Source organism: Rana temporaria, chromosome 2, assembly GCF_905171775.1.
Source record: "Rana temporaria chromosome 2, aRanTem1.1, whole genome shotgun sequence".
Taxonomy (NCBI): Eukaryota; Metazoa; Chordata; class Amphibia; order Anura; family Ranidae; genus Rana; species Rana temporaria.
The window spans coordinates 344,041,609-344,057,487 of record NC_053490.1 but is presented as its reverse complement, the minus strand read 5'-3'; the positions used below and the strand labels follow the sequence as shown (position 1 = coordinate 344,057,487).

Below are 15,879 nucleotides of genomic sequence, written 5' to 3'. Positions count from 1 at the left end.
GTGCAGTCTCCAGGCCTACGTCTACAACGAGCCATGCCCATTTATTTTTCTTTGTGATCTGTGGAATTCTGTGCAAGAGCTTTGCAGTGGCCTTTCCCACAGCGCTGTCACTGTGCTTTACCTACAACTCTATGCACATAAGCTTAAAAGTGTCCTCACAGCTCTTTGATTTTGTGCTCACACCTGTAAGTAGGTCACTCTTTGCATCTAACATTATTTATTCTAATACCAACTGAGGTTGGCAGCCTATCGCAGAAAACGAATGGTGTCTGAATTCTACCCATTTAGGTTAACAGCAAATGCTCAATATATTGCTCAAAAGAAAAGGGTTCTGTTACTCAAATGCATACAATTAAAAGTTCTACCTTTTTACAGTCCTACAACATAGTTGTATCCAAGTGTACCTGATCCATTATGAAGGAATAAACCCAGAATACTTTCAAGCTGGCTAAAAACTTTGTCTGTTGAAAAAACAGGTGACACGGTCTCATCTTTTGTGTGGGTATGAAACAGAATAATATGCATAAACCTAGATCTAGGTAGAAGCTTAGTAAGTATAAGTATTTTGATGGACAGCTTTTCAGTTTATGATGTAAGGCTTGGGGAAAGATAAGACAATATAAACAATTGGCTCATGATATAACAAGACAAATACACAATTATTACCGTATTTATCGGCGTATAACACGCACCCTACGCAGGGAAGTATCTGGAGAAAGGTCTTGCACAGCCCCCTGCATATAACACGCAGGCACAGTTTACCCTCTATTTTCAGGGTATAAAAGTGAGTGTTATACGCCAATAAATACAGTATATACAATTGTGTATTTAACCACATCATTACATATAGAGTAAAAAACGTAACACACTTTATATCCCAATTATTTTGCGCAGCAGAAATTAGACAGATTGAGGCATTTTGTACCGTCTCTCTACTACTGTGCTGTTATTCTAATGTGGCATTTGAGGTTATAAGAAGAGGGGGGTTAGACAGCTTACTGAATAAAAGGGCACTAGGAGAATGTGTGCAGATACTCTAGTGTGACGATGCTCACTTATCCTAGGTTCACACCTATGCGTATTTTAGTATGTTTTGCATTAACGCTCTACAGTCCATTTAACATGGTTTCCTATGTACATGCTCACATCTATGCGATTCTTATCAGAAGATGGCAGGCCCCTTTAATAAGTGGGGCTCACAGATCTCGTCCCCCCCATGCAGAAAGCAGTGAGAAGTAAAAAAATAAAAAAAAACAACAAACACACAAGGCAGTTTTTGACAAGTCCTTTATTAAAAAAGAGCCCACGAGCCATCTTCTCCCCGAGATGTCTTCTTGTGCAGTCTTCTCTCTCGCAGCCGGTTACCTGCCAATAACAAAAAAGGCAGCTCTTCTTCCTCTGCTGTGTTGTTCTGGCACCCTTGTGACATCACGTGGGGCAGGCCCTCCGAGTGACATCGGACGGCCACGCCCCATGGGTATACAAGAGGTGCCAGACAGTGGGGGACAACACAACAGAGAAAGACAGCCTTAGGAGAAGAGCGCCCTTTTATGTTTTTAGTGAGTAACCGGCAGCGAGGAAGAAGACAGCTGCGGAAAAGGTGGTGAGGGCTTCTTTTTTGATAAAGGACTTGTCAAAAACAGTCTTAATTTTTGAATTTTTCATTGCTTTTTGGGGTGAATGGGTAGGGGTACGATGTACCCGATACCCATTCACATAGCGGGGGGGGGGGGGGGGGGGCTTTAACTGGGGGCCGCGTTGTAAAGGGGGCTTCCAGATTCCGATAAGCCCCCCGCCAGGAGACCTTGACAACCGCAGCCCAGGGTTGTTAAGAGGCCCTTGTCTCCATCAACATGGGGGCAAGATGCTTTGGGGTGTGGGCGCTGAGCCCCCCCTGCCCCAAAGCACCCAGCCCATGTTGAGGGCATGTGGCCTTGTTTTGATTTAAAAGGGGGCGCTCGCACGTCCCCTTCCTTTTCTGACCTGCATGCTCGGTAAGGGTCTGGTATGAATTTTGGGGGGGCCCCACACCAGTTTTTTTTTTTTACATTTTGGTATGGGTGTGGTCCCCTCTGAATCCATACTAGAACCGATGGGCCTGGTATGGACCTGGGTGGAATGCCGCCTTTTTTTTTTTACATTCAGCTGTCAGTGAGAAACCCTGCTGACAGCTGATGACTCATCGATTAAGGATGCGGCGGCTGTGAACTTAGACTTAGGCCTCATGCACACTGGACGTTAAAATAACAATAAAAAAAAAAACGGCAGTAACTTTGCAGTAGCGTTTTTCCACGTTGGCTTTTTTTTTTATGGATCAAAAACATTATAAACCACTGGTGAGTGAGGTTTTTGAACGTTTGTCGATGTTTATCAGCGTTAGAGCGTTTTTACAGCTAAAAAAAAGTCTCTCAGAACCCACTAGTTTTGGTTTTTTTTTTTTTTACTGCCCAAAACTGCGGTTCATGGAAACATGATGGAGAGTTTAATGACTGTAGAAAAAAAACTTCTGACAAAAACAGCTGCTGTAAAAACGTAAAAAAAACTTCTAGTGTGCATGAGGCTAGTGTATCTCAGGAAGCCAGTAAAGGGAGCAAGCAGGTGACACAAGAAGCTGCAACGCTGCAGTGGTAAATTGTGGTGTCACTTTTCTGGATGTGAAGTACAGCAGTTGTACATTCATGAAAAGAGTGCGTTAACAAAATAACATCTTTTATCTACACAAATTCAAAGCTATGCACTGTATTTCAACACTATATTTAGCGGTTTGGGCATCAATCCACTTTAGGAACTCTACTTTCCTGTTTCAACATCTTTGTTACACTGAAGTCATCTCCTAGTGTTGCAATGTTCTGGTTAAATTCAGCTGCAATACATGCGGGAATCTGAAATGGTAAATATTTTTTTTCATTTAACAAAATTATTCAGCAACAAATGCAAGCACTTACTAACAGAGTACTCTGGGATAATGCAGCTCCACATTCTTACACGTAGCAGCTACTGTCTGTCTTAAATACAAAAACTGAGGAAAAAATGCAGATGTCTGCCATTGCAAACATTTTTAGCTTTTTGTAGGATTTCTAGGGCAGCTTACTGACAATTATATTGTCTGTACATGCAGGCACATGGAGCAAAATGTACAATGGAAAAACAAAGTGCTAAAAAGCAAACACCAACACCACTATAAAAGTCAAGTGAAACACTAAATAGTGTGCTTTACGTCATTATTGTCCATAAGACTTGTGACTTACTGTAAAACAATACAATCTCAGAAAGAAAGTTCACCCAGTGACATGCACACATTATCAAACAGAAGAGTTTTCTGCAAAATTACATGTGTATATTGGCCTGCAGAGGGTCTTGTTGAGCTTGGTAAAGAAGATCGTCTGGGCACTGGAACATTCACAGTATAAACCTAAAGTGAATACACACATAGCTTAATAAATTGATTTACTAAGCTATTTCTAGCAACAATCAATAATATGTTTATTTAAAAGGGAAATTAAAGCAGGGGTTCACCCCCCAAAAAATTTTTAACATTACATTCAGGCGAGTTCTGATAATGACATTAGGCAGATTTTTTTTAAAATCCCTGCCGTACATACCCTTTTATGTACATTTTCACCGAGGCTTCCGGGTATGTAATCTGCGGGACTGGGCGTTCCTAATTGATTGACATGCTTCCGACCGGCGCATACAGCGAGTCACGAGTTGACAAAAGAAGCCGAACGTGGGTGCGCAGGCGCCGTATAGAGCCGACTCGCAGTCCGGCTTCTTTCGGCAACTCGTGACGCGCTATATGCGCCGGTCGGAAGCATGTCAATCAATTAGGAACGCCCAGTCCCGCAGATTACATACCCGGAAGCCGCGTTGAAAATGTACATAAAACGGTATGTACGGCAAGGATTAAAAAAAAAAAAAAAACAGGGTAATGTCATTATCACAACTCGCCTGAATGTAATGTTACATTTTTTTTGGGGGGTGAACCCCCGCTTTAATGGTCTTGGGCCAAATATATTATCGTTTTTTTTAAAGCTATGTTTACACTGATTCAACATAAAAGTCAAACGACTTCCCTATCCAACTTTGCCCTGCAACTTCATGTCCGACTTCAATGAACTGGATCTGACTTTGATGCGACCAAACCAGGCCCTTTGAGTCTGGTATGAATCTTGAGGGGGAACCCCACGCCAAAAATGCTGGCTCCAGCTTTGGTCTCATCTGCGATCTCTGCCAGTTGATATAGCCATGGGACATTCTTCACTTTTAATAAAAAGGACTTGTAAATAAAAATAAGAGATTATTTTTTGACACTACACTGCTTTATTTTTTTAAGGGGTGAATGGGTAGGGGTACAATGTACCCCATACTTATTCACATGGGGGGGGCAGGATCTGGGGGCCCCCCTTATTAATGCTTCCAGATTCTGATAAGCCACCTTTCCCGCAGACTCCCACAACCACCGTCCAGAGTTGTCCGAAAGAGGCCCTTGCCCCCATCAACATGGGGACAAGGTGCTGTGGGGGTGCCCCAAAGCACCCACCCCGCTTTGCTGAGGGCATATGGCCTGATGTGGTCGAACCCCCTCCCTCCTGACCTGCATGCTCGGATAAGAGTCTCGTAAGGATTATGGGGGTGGACCCCACACCAGTTATTCTTTTTACATTTTTTGGTTGTCTGGTTTTTCCTCAAAATCCATACCAGATCCTCAGAGCACAAGGCGCTTGCAACAAGTCGGATCGGTTAAGATGATGATCCTGACTTCCATTCAAATCAATGGGCTGAAATCATGCCCAAGTCAGACCAAAGTAGTGCAGGAAGCAATTTTCAAAGTCGTCCCAATTAAGATGGCTCTCTTAGGGACCCACTGATTTTGACATGTCATGAAACTTGTGCTCTGGAAGTCAGAGCACAAGTCGCATCAGTGTGAGCCAGGCCTATCTAAATCCAAAACAAAATGCTATGTTGACTGTGTTCATTTCTTTTAAGGCTTTCCCCTGTTGATTCTGAAGGTACCCAAAGTCCAGTGTTAAGGTGTCAATGCCCACAATTTATCTGTGGAGCAGCAGCATTGGCTTTGTCATCCTACTGCTTTCCTGATCTGAATCACATACACCGCCCCTTCTCTTCATCTCTAGGTGACGGCCTGTAGTTCACAGAAGATACAGTATCTCACAAAACTATAATTGGGTACTAAAATTTATAGCAACCCGACCAGGACGCTATGCACGTCTATAGTCATGCTGGTCATACCTATTAGTGGGCGCTCAGGGATGACCGCCAGGTGCATTCCAGCCCTGAACCATGGCGGAGGCTGTGATGTTGCGGTCACCCGTTCTATGTGTCTATCGCAGCGCGTCATATAACAACCAGCGCAGGGAATCCCTGTTCTCAAAGCTCCACCTATGGGGCGTGCTACACATCCCCGCCTTGCCACTCTGATGGGCTACTAGCGCTGTGAAAATTGGAGGTGCTGCACACACCCCCTTTGACACACACATCCTGCCCACCAATGCGCTCTGAAGTGTGCTACGTCAGAGCACACTGGGACTATATAAGGCTTCATTCAGCACACACCGCTCAGGCCATCAGGAAGCCCACACGCTTTCAACTGCACGACAGGTAACTAACTTCTGCTTCTCAACCATTTGATTTGATTTATATTATCAGTCTGACGACTGCCCCTAAAACTCGATTGAACTATTTTTCCCTTTCTTTCTTTGCTTGTCAGACATCTGATTAGCGTCGGCTGTGTTCATTACAAAGTCTAATCTGGTTCACCCTCCTCTATTGAGTGCCCTATAAGTGAACATTTTCAAGGTATTTTTTCTCACATGGTTTCCTTCTTTTTTTTTTTTTTAATGCATTACTCTACACTCCGCAGACATTGATGTTCTATCATTGTCCTATGCTTATACATTTATGTGAGTATCTTACACAGTTCCTACTTGCAGCTGCGGTGCACAATCAGTGCATTGTCTGCCAGCATAATCACGGCTTCCTATCAACATGTATATGTCCAATCGTAGCAACATATGTGAGTTCAATTAAGTATGCAACTTTCTATATTTCATATATATATTTTTTACGTTTTTTATACATTTTCATATTTTCCCTTTTCATCATTATACTCTATTCCTTTTACACAGCTCCTCATCTACACAAATATACAATATAATTTTATTAAAAATTAAAAATATAATGCTGAATATATACTTCTTATTAATTATTATTTTTCACTTACCCATTCATTGATTACATCCATCGAATGGTATCCAAGGTTATTAACTATGGACACCCAAATGTGCGACACATATATATTTTACATTATTAATTGTACCTAATGCAGCTATCAAGGAGGCTTATGCCCCTGATTAATTAATCTGGACGCCATACAGATGCATTCATGGGTAGTAACAGATTCACCAATACATTAATTTTTGATCTTTATTAGATCTTTGTATCAGTGCATATATTCCATTATTGCTTTTTTCTTATACTACATTTTCTCTATGATGTATGTTACATATTAAAATAGCCTAATATACATTTGAACCATCACGACTTTCTCAATACATAGTACCTTACAAGTATCCAATTAATTAATTTTTTCGTTCTTCTGATCATTGTTATTATTGTTAATTAACTCAATATCCTAATCCTCCCAAATAGGATTGATTAGCACTACGTGCTTTCTGTCCTTGATCCGGTTGCCCACCTTTGGGGGTTTTTTATGTCTACGTTTTCTGTGGCCAGTGTGAGAAAGTCACCAAGGAGGTAATTATTTACACAAGTCAGTAATTTCCTGTATGAATAGGGGTGCCATTATGGAACAGCAAAAAAGCAGCGACTTTTCGCTAGAATGTTATCTCCATTATCTTAAAGAATTAGACATATAGAATCACACTTACTTTAATAACAACATGAATATGTTATGTAAAATACTCTTGCAATATACATTTATATATATATATATTAGGTAAAGATGTCTTCACCATTTTTGTTTCTTATTGTAGATTGAGATCTTTTTATATATACACATGTGCATACGTCCCTGAGGAAGCCCGAATGGGCGAAACATGTTGGACACCCCACTGTATATAACATTTCAACAATCAACTATTGGTGAAACTTAATATATGATTTTATTCGATTTTTTGTATGTATATAATATGTAAAATTAAAATATATATATATATATATATTTTTTTATCTGTAAACTGTTTCTGGTGTACGGTTTCTGTGGTCTCAGAACTATCCAACAGCATTCGTACAGTCCCATGCCCCATCCCTCACTGGGATAACATACATATCTTTATCTTTAGGGACGGTAATGCTCTTGGCTACTCATTACAATATTTATTGTGCACACTCTGTGCTTAATTATATTTTTCTCTTCTAAAATTTATAGGCAACGTTGATCCAGGGAAAGTTCAATTGCCTTTCGGGGATCAGGAAGGATTTTTTTCCCCTGCTGTAGCAAATTGGAGCATGCTTGGCCTTCCTTTGGATCAACTGTGGGTATAGGTTTGTGTATATATGATTGCATTTTTTATTTTGTTTTTGGTTGAACTTGATGGACTTGTGTCTTTTTTTCAACCTGACTAACTATGCAACTAAAAATTGAGTACACCCCTCACATTTTTATGAACATTTTATTATATCTTTTTATGTGACAACACTAAAGAAATTAAACTTTGCTAAAATGTAAAGTAATGAGTGTACAGCTTCTATAACAGTGTAAATTTGCTGTCCCCTCAAAAGAACGCAACACAGCCATTAAGATCTAGACTGCTGGCAACAAAAGTGAGTACACCCCTAAGTGAAAATGTCCAAATTGGGCCCAATTAGCCATTTTCCCTCTCTGGTGTCATGCGACTCAGTGTTACAAGGTCTCAAGTGTTAATGGGGAGCAGGTGTGTTCAATTTGGTGTTAATCACTCTCATACTGGTCACTGGAAGTTCAATATGGCACCTCATGGCAAAGAACTCTGAGGATCTGAAAAAAAAAAAAAAAAAGAATTGTTACTCTACATAAAGATGGCCTATGCTATAAGAAGATTGCCAAGAGCCTGAAACTGAGCTGCAGCACGGTGGCCAAGATCATACAGAGGTTTGACAGGGGAGGTTCCACTCAGAACAGACCTCCCTATGTACGACCAAAGAAGTTGAGTGCACATGCTTAGCATCATATACAGAGGTTGTCTTCGGAAAATAGACGTATGAGTGCTGCAGAGGTTGAAGGAGTGAAGGGTCAGCCTGTGAGTGCTCAGACCATTCGCTGCACACTGTATCAAATTGGTCTGCATGGCTGTCATCTCAGAAGGAAACCTCTTCAAAAGATGATGCACAAGAAAGCCCGCAAACTGTTTGCTGAATACAGGTAGACTAAGGACATGGATTACTGGAACCATGTCCTGTGGTGTGATAAGACCAATATAAACTTATGGTGGTGTCAACCGTGCGTGGCGGCAACCAGATAAGGCGTACAAAGACAAGTGTGTCTTGCCTTTAGTCGAACATGGTGGTGGGAGTGCCATGGTCTGGGGCTGCACGAGTGCTGCCAGCACTAGGGAGCTACAGTACAGTTCATTTTGAGAACCATGAATGCCAACATGTACTGTGACATAAGTTAAGGCAGGTGGCCGCACAAAATATTGACACATTGGGCCCATTTTGGACATTTTCAAATAGGGGTGTACTCACTTTTGTTGCCAGCGGTTTAGACATTAATGGCTGTGTGTCGAGTTAATTTGAGGGGACAGCAAATTTTACACTGTTATACAAGCTGTACACTCACTACTTTACATTGTAGCAAAGTGTAATTTCTTCAGTGTTGTCACATGAAAAGATATAATAAAATATTTACAAAAATGTGAGAGATACTGTAGCTGGGAAGGCTTGCTTGATATTTTAGATCAGTGCAACACATTTTGGCAAGATCAACAGCTATTATTCTTGTACTTGCAAAAATTGTAGTTCGCTTGGAAAAAAAAAAGGGAAGAAGAAAATTGCAGCCCCACATCTACTGACTAGTAAACTGCAATATATTAAATAACTTCTGTCACTGACCGTCCCCCCAGCTTACCCGAGTCCTCTATTCCCCCACTGGAGACGAGCTCTTCCCATCTGCCTGTTGTCTCGGCTCTTGATTGGATAAATTGATAGCAGTGCAGCCATTGGCTCCTGCCAATCAAATCCAATGATGCGGGCACCGGGGCAGAGTCCGGCTATCTGCGTCTATGGACACAAATGCTGGACTCGGAAACGTGCCCGCAAGGTAACCCCCCGGGAGAGTGCTTCTCTTAGGTGGTTATACAATATGGGGAGGAGCTACCAGCACTGCCGGGGGACCCCAGAAGTCGAGAATCAGGGCCACTCTGTGCAAAACGAACTGCACAGTGGAGGCAAGTATGACATGTTTTTTATTTAAAAAAAAAGCCTTACAATACTTTAAGTTTATATGTTCTTAAAAGAGAAGTGTGGGATTTCACACACAGTGGTAGTAGCAGGACAACTTTCTCAAAAGTGTGACTGTCCCAGTAAAGCTAGGACAGTTGGCAACTACGTCCTGGAACTGCATATGCCAGCTCAGTATTCTTGGCACAGTGCTATCAGTTTGTACATGCCACTGACCTAGATCTCGCTTTGATGAGTAGTGTCATTTGTGCACGTTGTACAGCCGAAGAGTGGAGGGGGGCATGGAGTGGTGCATCTTTCCCGGAGAGGTGCTGGTTTCAGAGCACAAACCACTGCCACCACCAGCTGTTTGCAGCATGTGACAAAGTAGTAACTATCCTTCTGGGCCCCTGACAGCCTGGATTTGTGTACAGTATTGAGGGTGAGTCAGCAGACATTGACTGGTGGTTTTTGTTCAGTTTTTACCATGCTTTACTATTGCATTCAGTGTGGCCCCTGGCAATTTTATTTACTTGCAGTATGTGATCATGTCAGATGCCATTCACAGACAACAAGCACATATTTGGCTGATACTGGTGAGTTCTCCATGACATCCAAAAACAGAGCTGTGCTTTCAGTCATTGGCGTCACATAAACGATTATTTTCATAATCGATTAGTTGGCCGATTATTATTTCGATTAGTCGGATAATAGCCTTTAAAAAATAAATAAAAAAAATTGCATTTTTAAATTTTTTTGGGCCAATTTGTTGTTGGGTAGATTACAAAACACAAATTGCTGCAAAAACACATTACATGCTTTTCTTCAGCTTCTCCATTGAAGTATATTGAACCAAAAAAATAAAAAATTGCACCATTTAGCGTTAAAAAGTCCTTGCCCTTTCCAAATACGCAGCAGCTGAAAAAAAATCATGGATGTGAACGGGTCCCATAGGAAAACATGTAAATGAACTGTAGTGTGTTTCTGCAAAAAGCACCAAATACACAGAAGTGTGAACCCAGGCCTGAGATGTTTAGTAACATAATGGGGTTAAAAAAACAAAAAAAATTAAAATACAAAAAGAGCAAATAATCGCTACTGTAAGGGGTTAATTTGTTTACTGTGGGACAGTGAAAGTAATATTTACAGTAGCGATTTGCTGTTTTGTACTATAAAGGGCCAATTTTAGTTTTTTTAACCCCATTATGTTACTGGCTGATTAATCGATTATGAAAATTGATTAGTTGTTTCGGCCCTAAAATATTCATTTCTTTATCGTACCACGGGACACAAAGCCTCTTAACCACTTAAGGACCCACTCATGTACATATATGTCGGTACAGCTGCTGCCATAACCGAGATATCCATCTTTCCTGCGAGCGGTCCTTTAAACGATAATGGTGGTCTCCGCTGCGGATTCACCGCAAGATCAGCGTTATCGGCAGGGGCAGAGGGCCCCCTCCTTACCGGAGCCGTCAGCAGCGGCGGAGGCGATCGTGTCCTGCTCGGCTGGGATACGAGTGAGGGCTAGATGGCCCCCACCCGTCTCCACAGCATAGCAGGGCGGAAGCAACGTCAAAACGTCACTTCCGCCCATGCTTCTTAAAGGCATATTTTCTTCTTGTTTTTTTAAATGACAAATTTTTTTTTTTTGCATTTTAGTCTAAATATGAGATCCGAGCTCTTTTTGACCCCAGATCTCATATTTAAGTGGACCTGTCATGCTTTTTTCTATTATTCTATTAGGCCTATGCCCCTTTAGGGCATAGGCCTAAAGCACAACCTGTCATATCCACCTAGAAATGGTGGCAGACAAGACTGCCAGACCTATTCTGGGACCAGCCACCGACACGAACAGTGAGTCCGACTTCAGGAATGGAGCCGTAGCAGAGAAGTACACTCGTAGGGCCCGAATCACATCCAGGCAGGGCTGTGGAGTCGGTAGATAAATGTTCCGACTCCTCAGTTTTATGTACTTCCGACTCCGACTCCTCTGTATTAATATGCAAATGTATTTTATACATTCCTTGAGGGAAAGAAACGCAACCTACCACAGGACTACTGGCTGGGAAGCCAACAGTCTACTGTATTGCACAGTTTAAGCAAAAGACAAACACAATGAAAACAAATCTGCTGCTGAAGATAGGGCAGTGGGAGGATCCAGGAAGGGGCATTTATTCTAAAACATGATTTTCCTAGGAGAATCCCATAGTCATGTTTAAAGTTTAAGCTAACAATCAGAGTTTACAAGTTTTTTATAGCCTTAGCTAAATGACAGCAGTTTTTCCAATGGTTTACAGCTTCAGTCTTGAACTATTGGCCCTCCATTCCCTTCACTTATACAAGTGTCTCACTCTCTAGTCCTGCAAAAAAATATTTATTTAATCCCTTATCAGTGAGAGGCTAGGTTACACATGGACGCTGCGTTCCCCGTAAAAGCAGAACACAACACTATGGAAAGTATAAGTATTGCAGCTCCTAATTGTGCGTTGCGTGCCATATAGTAAAGCACATGAAAAGCATGCTTCTTCACGGTCACTTAACGTGTTCGTTTTGCGGTTACGTGAGGCACTGCATGCATTGGTCTTTATTCTTACAGTAGAGAAGTCATTAATTATAACTTTTTGTGAATTGGGACATTTAAACTTGCTTTTTTTTTTTAATTCCAATCTAAATTTAGTAGGAGTCGGTGCATTGTTTGCCGACTCCAGGTACCCAAAATTTCCCCCGACTCCGACTCCACAGCCCTGCATCCAGGGAATGTAAATTGGCCTCCTTCTGTTTTTTTAGCTGAGGACATAAGGATGGATGGATGACCAAATAGGGAGCCTTGCAAGACAAGGCCGCCAGTTCAGAAACTCGTCTGATCGAGGTAATTGCTACCAGAAAAAAACACCTTTTGTGACAGAGTCAACAAAGGGATCTTTCGGATGTCCCCAAAGGGAGCATCCTGAAGCACCGAAAGGACTAAATTCAAATCCCATGGGGGTAGTGGATGGCGCACCGGATGAGCCACATGTCGGACCCCCTGTACAAACGTACGCACCAAGGAGTGCGCCGCCAAGGGTCGCTGAAAGTAATAGGCCAGAGCCGAAATCAGACTCTCAACCGTACTCAAGGCGAGAGCCCGATCCACTCCCCGCTGTAAAAAACAGCAGAATCCTAGACACCACGTACCAGGTGCGGCGCGGCCAGTCTGGGGCCATCAGGATGGTTGGAATCCCTTTGGCTTCCACTCTGCGCAGCAGGCGAGGAAGAAGCTTCAGAGGAGGGAAGACGTAAATCAGTCGATAGTGACCCCAAGGAGCCACAAACGCGTCTGACGCATCCGCCCACGGGTCCTTCGACCTGGCCACGAACCGTGGCACCTTCCAGTTGAGACGGGACGCTAGAAGGCCCACGTCTGGAGTGCCCCACTTTTGGCACAGACCCCAAAACACTTCCGGGTGAAGTGACCATTCTCCTGGGTCCACTGATTGGCAACTTAAGTAGTCGGCTTGCCAATTCTGAACACCCGGAATGTACACGGCCAATAGAGCCGGAACTGACCTTTCGACCCACCGAAGGGTGTGCGCTACTCCCAGCGCTGCAGCCGAGCTTTGCGTGCCTCCCTGATGATTGACGTACGCCACGGCCGTGGCGTTGTCGGACCGGATCCTGACCGGTCGGCCCTGCAGCTCCAGGGACCACCCGGCAAGGCACAGCTTGAGTGCTCGGAGCACCAGAACATTGATCGGCAGGCGAGACTCCTCCTGAGTCCAGCGCTCCTGGGTTGACTGGGTGCCCCAAACGCCCCCCCCCCCAGGCGGAGAGGCTGGCATCCGTCGCGACCACTGTCCAGTGACATGGCAGAAATTACTTCCCGGCCGAAGCACCGGAGAAGTCAGCCACCACACCAGGGAAGACTTGACCAGTTGACTCAACTGAATCTGGGAATCCAGAGAAGACGGGAGCCTGTCCCAACGTGACAGAATCTCCTTCTGTAGTTCCCTGGTGTGGAATTGGGCATAAGGAACTGCCTCGAAAGAGGCCACCATCAGACCCAGAACCCTCATGCAGAATGAAAGAGACGACCACTTCTGGGTCAACAACTGCTGCACCGCAGATTGCAGGGTCTGAAGTTTATCCGTAGGGAGAAAAACTCTCGATCCACCGCTGTCTCAGCAGGGCCAGTATCGGGGCGAGCACCGTGGTGAAAACCCGTGGGACCAGGCCAACCGGTAGGGCCACAAATTGAAAATGGTCCTCCCCGAACGCAAAGCGCAGAATCTCTGGTGCTTTGTGCATACGGGAACATGCAGGTATGCGTCCATGATATCCAAGGATGCCATGAAGTCCCCCTGATGGAGCGCTGCTATTACCGAGCGAATCGACTCCATCCTGAATTTTTGCACTTTGACAAAGCAATTGAGGTCCAGGATTGGACGGACCCCTCCTTTTTGGGGGCTACAAACAGATTGGAGTAAAACCCCTGAAACCGTTCCATCGAGGGAACTGGCACAAAACACTCCTCTGACCAGAAAATCCTGGACAGCCCTGACAGAGCCTGCCGGCGAACCGGAGGAAACTGGAGGTTGGAAGGAACAAATCTGTTTGGTGGACAAGAGAGAAACTATCTCGTACCCCGAGGAAACTACTTCGCAAACCCAACGGTTGGAGAGGAGAAATCTCCGAGCCGCGAATTTGCGAAGCCGACCCCCCACCCGAAACCCGGGCGGGGGCAGACCTTCATGCGGAAGCAGGTTTGTCCGCAGGCTTGTTAGGCTTGCGGAACCAAACGCTTTGGGGTAGTAAAAGAGGGCCCTAGCCTACGGCGAGGCTCCCTGCCCTTCCTAGACTGTGGGAGCAGTGTGCTCTTACCACCTGTGGCATCCTTAATGATGTCATCAAGGACGCCCCAAAAAGCCGCTCACCCTTAAAGGGCAAATCCACTTGGTTAAACACCTACATGCAGGCGTGACCGGACGTAGGTGTGCAGAGTGAGAGAGACATGTGAGAGGTGGTGAGAAGATGTGTGTCTCCCATGAAGTGTCCATTAGGACTATGCTGCCTAAACCTCCTGCCTAAATGCCTAAGCGCTTAAACTTCAGTTTAACCCAGCCAAAAGCATGTTATTGGTGCTAATCAACCATTACCCGGACGGAGAAGAAGAAAGCACTGCTCTGCTCTACCTTGCCTTGTCCTGGGAGCGCTGGCTCTTTTGGTGCTGTACTGCGGTGTCCCTGTGTCCCTGCGTTCCGCTCTGCATCTCCGGAGGATCGGGGGTCTCCGTGAAGGTCTGGCCGCAGATTCATCTCGAGGGGCATACGACTCGCGGATTGGACGACGGTGGTCAGCTGACGGGAGACACGTGACCAGCCCAGTGAAACCCGGCGCGTGTAAACCTATGGCTGGAGGCGCCGGCTTCAGCGGCTACCGGAGGCTTTTCCTGGGCGCATCTCCATCGCATCCTGCACCCCCTGAGTGAAGGGAGGAGAGCGGGGGAGCTGTGCAAGGATGAGAGGACTTATGCGCTGTCCCTGTGTAACTAGGGTCGCCATAGTGACTGTAAATAAATGAATGGTGAAGCCGAGGGGAACTCTCAGAGGACGCAGTGAGTAACATATCACACAATACATGTACTGTGCACGAAGCTGCATCGCAACAAAACTCCCTAATCAACTGAATTGAAATAATAATCATAAGCTCGCACTCTGCACTTTATTCCCTCCTCTCACAATACAAGATCTGTTAAGGTGTAAGGGAAATAGCCATATTGCAGGAAGACCCCTACCCCTACTATTGGTGCAATAGAAACTGAACAGGATGGAGCGAGTAATCTATGAATTATGACATTGAACTGTATAATGGTAATCAAGCAACTTTATAAGTGACTGAATTGAATGAAGTAATTTATGAAAGAACAGTTACAAAAGCACTAATCCACACTAACCTGCATAAAAGTCGCATAAAAGTCGTATTAAAAAAATCGCATATTAACAAAATATGCACTCCGCACTTTATTCCTGTATCCCTCCCCTTCACGGTACAGGGTAGTGTGAGAGAAGGATCCGCTCTCCCCCGAGGGGGGAAGAAAGGCATTGGCTGGCTACTGGAAGATTCATTTTTTTTTCTTCTTTTTTTTCCCCCCTTGCTAGCACCTTGAGTGTTCAGTAAGTGCTACTTCCCCACGTCTGTGTAACGTCTGTGTAACTCTCTGTGACTATCAAAATAAAAAAGTAGTCATGTCAGGCCCACAATCATTACGCTCTGCCAAGGACAAGGAAAAAGATAAAAGCGGGTCAGCTAGCGCAGTAGCCAAATTGGAGAAATATGTGCACACAACAGATCATACCCCAGTCAAAGGGAGGTTACTAATCCAGACCAAAATAACAACCGATAGGAAAAGCCAAGGACCACTGGTAGGGCCGGGTAAAAGTGTTATTAATAAGAATAGACCAGTTGATAAAGGGACTGAGATAGGTCTAATACCAGTCCCAACGG

The 15,879-nt window shown here is 44.1% G+C and overlaps 1 protein-coding gene across 7 annotated transcripts in view; it reads right to left on the bottom strand.

The window, feature by feature from the left end:
* LEMD1 (LEM domain containing 1) overlaps positions 1–15,879 on the bottom strand; it is a 376,965-nt gene that overhangs the window by 80,085 nt on the left and 281,001 nt on the right. For 5 of the 7 annotated variants that reach the window (XM_040337551.1, XM_040337548.1, XM_040337546.1 and 2 more), the window contains 2 exons: positions 3,332–3,412; positions 2,799–2,882 (listed from right to left, as the gene is read on the bottom strand). The exons of 1 other annotated variant lie outside the window; for it this stretch is intronic. In XM_040337551.1, coding sequence (XP_040193485.1) covers positions 2,799–2,882; positions 3,332–3,412 — 165 coding nt within the window. The remainder of the gene's footprint in view (positions 1–2,798; positions 2,883–3,331; positions 3,413–15,879) is intronic. One more of the 7 variants, XM_040337550.1, reaches the window with a different exon arrangement.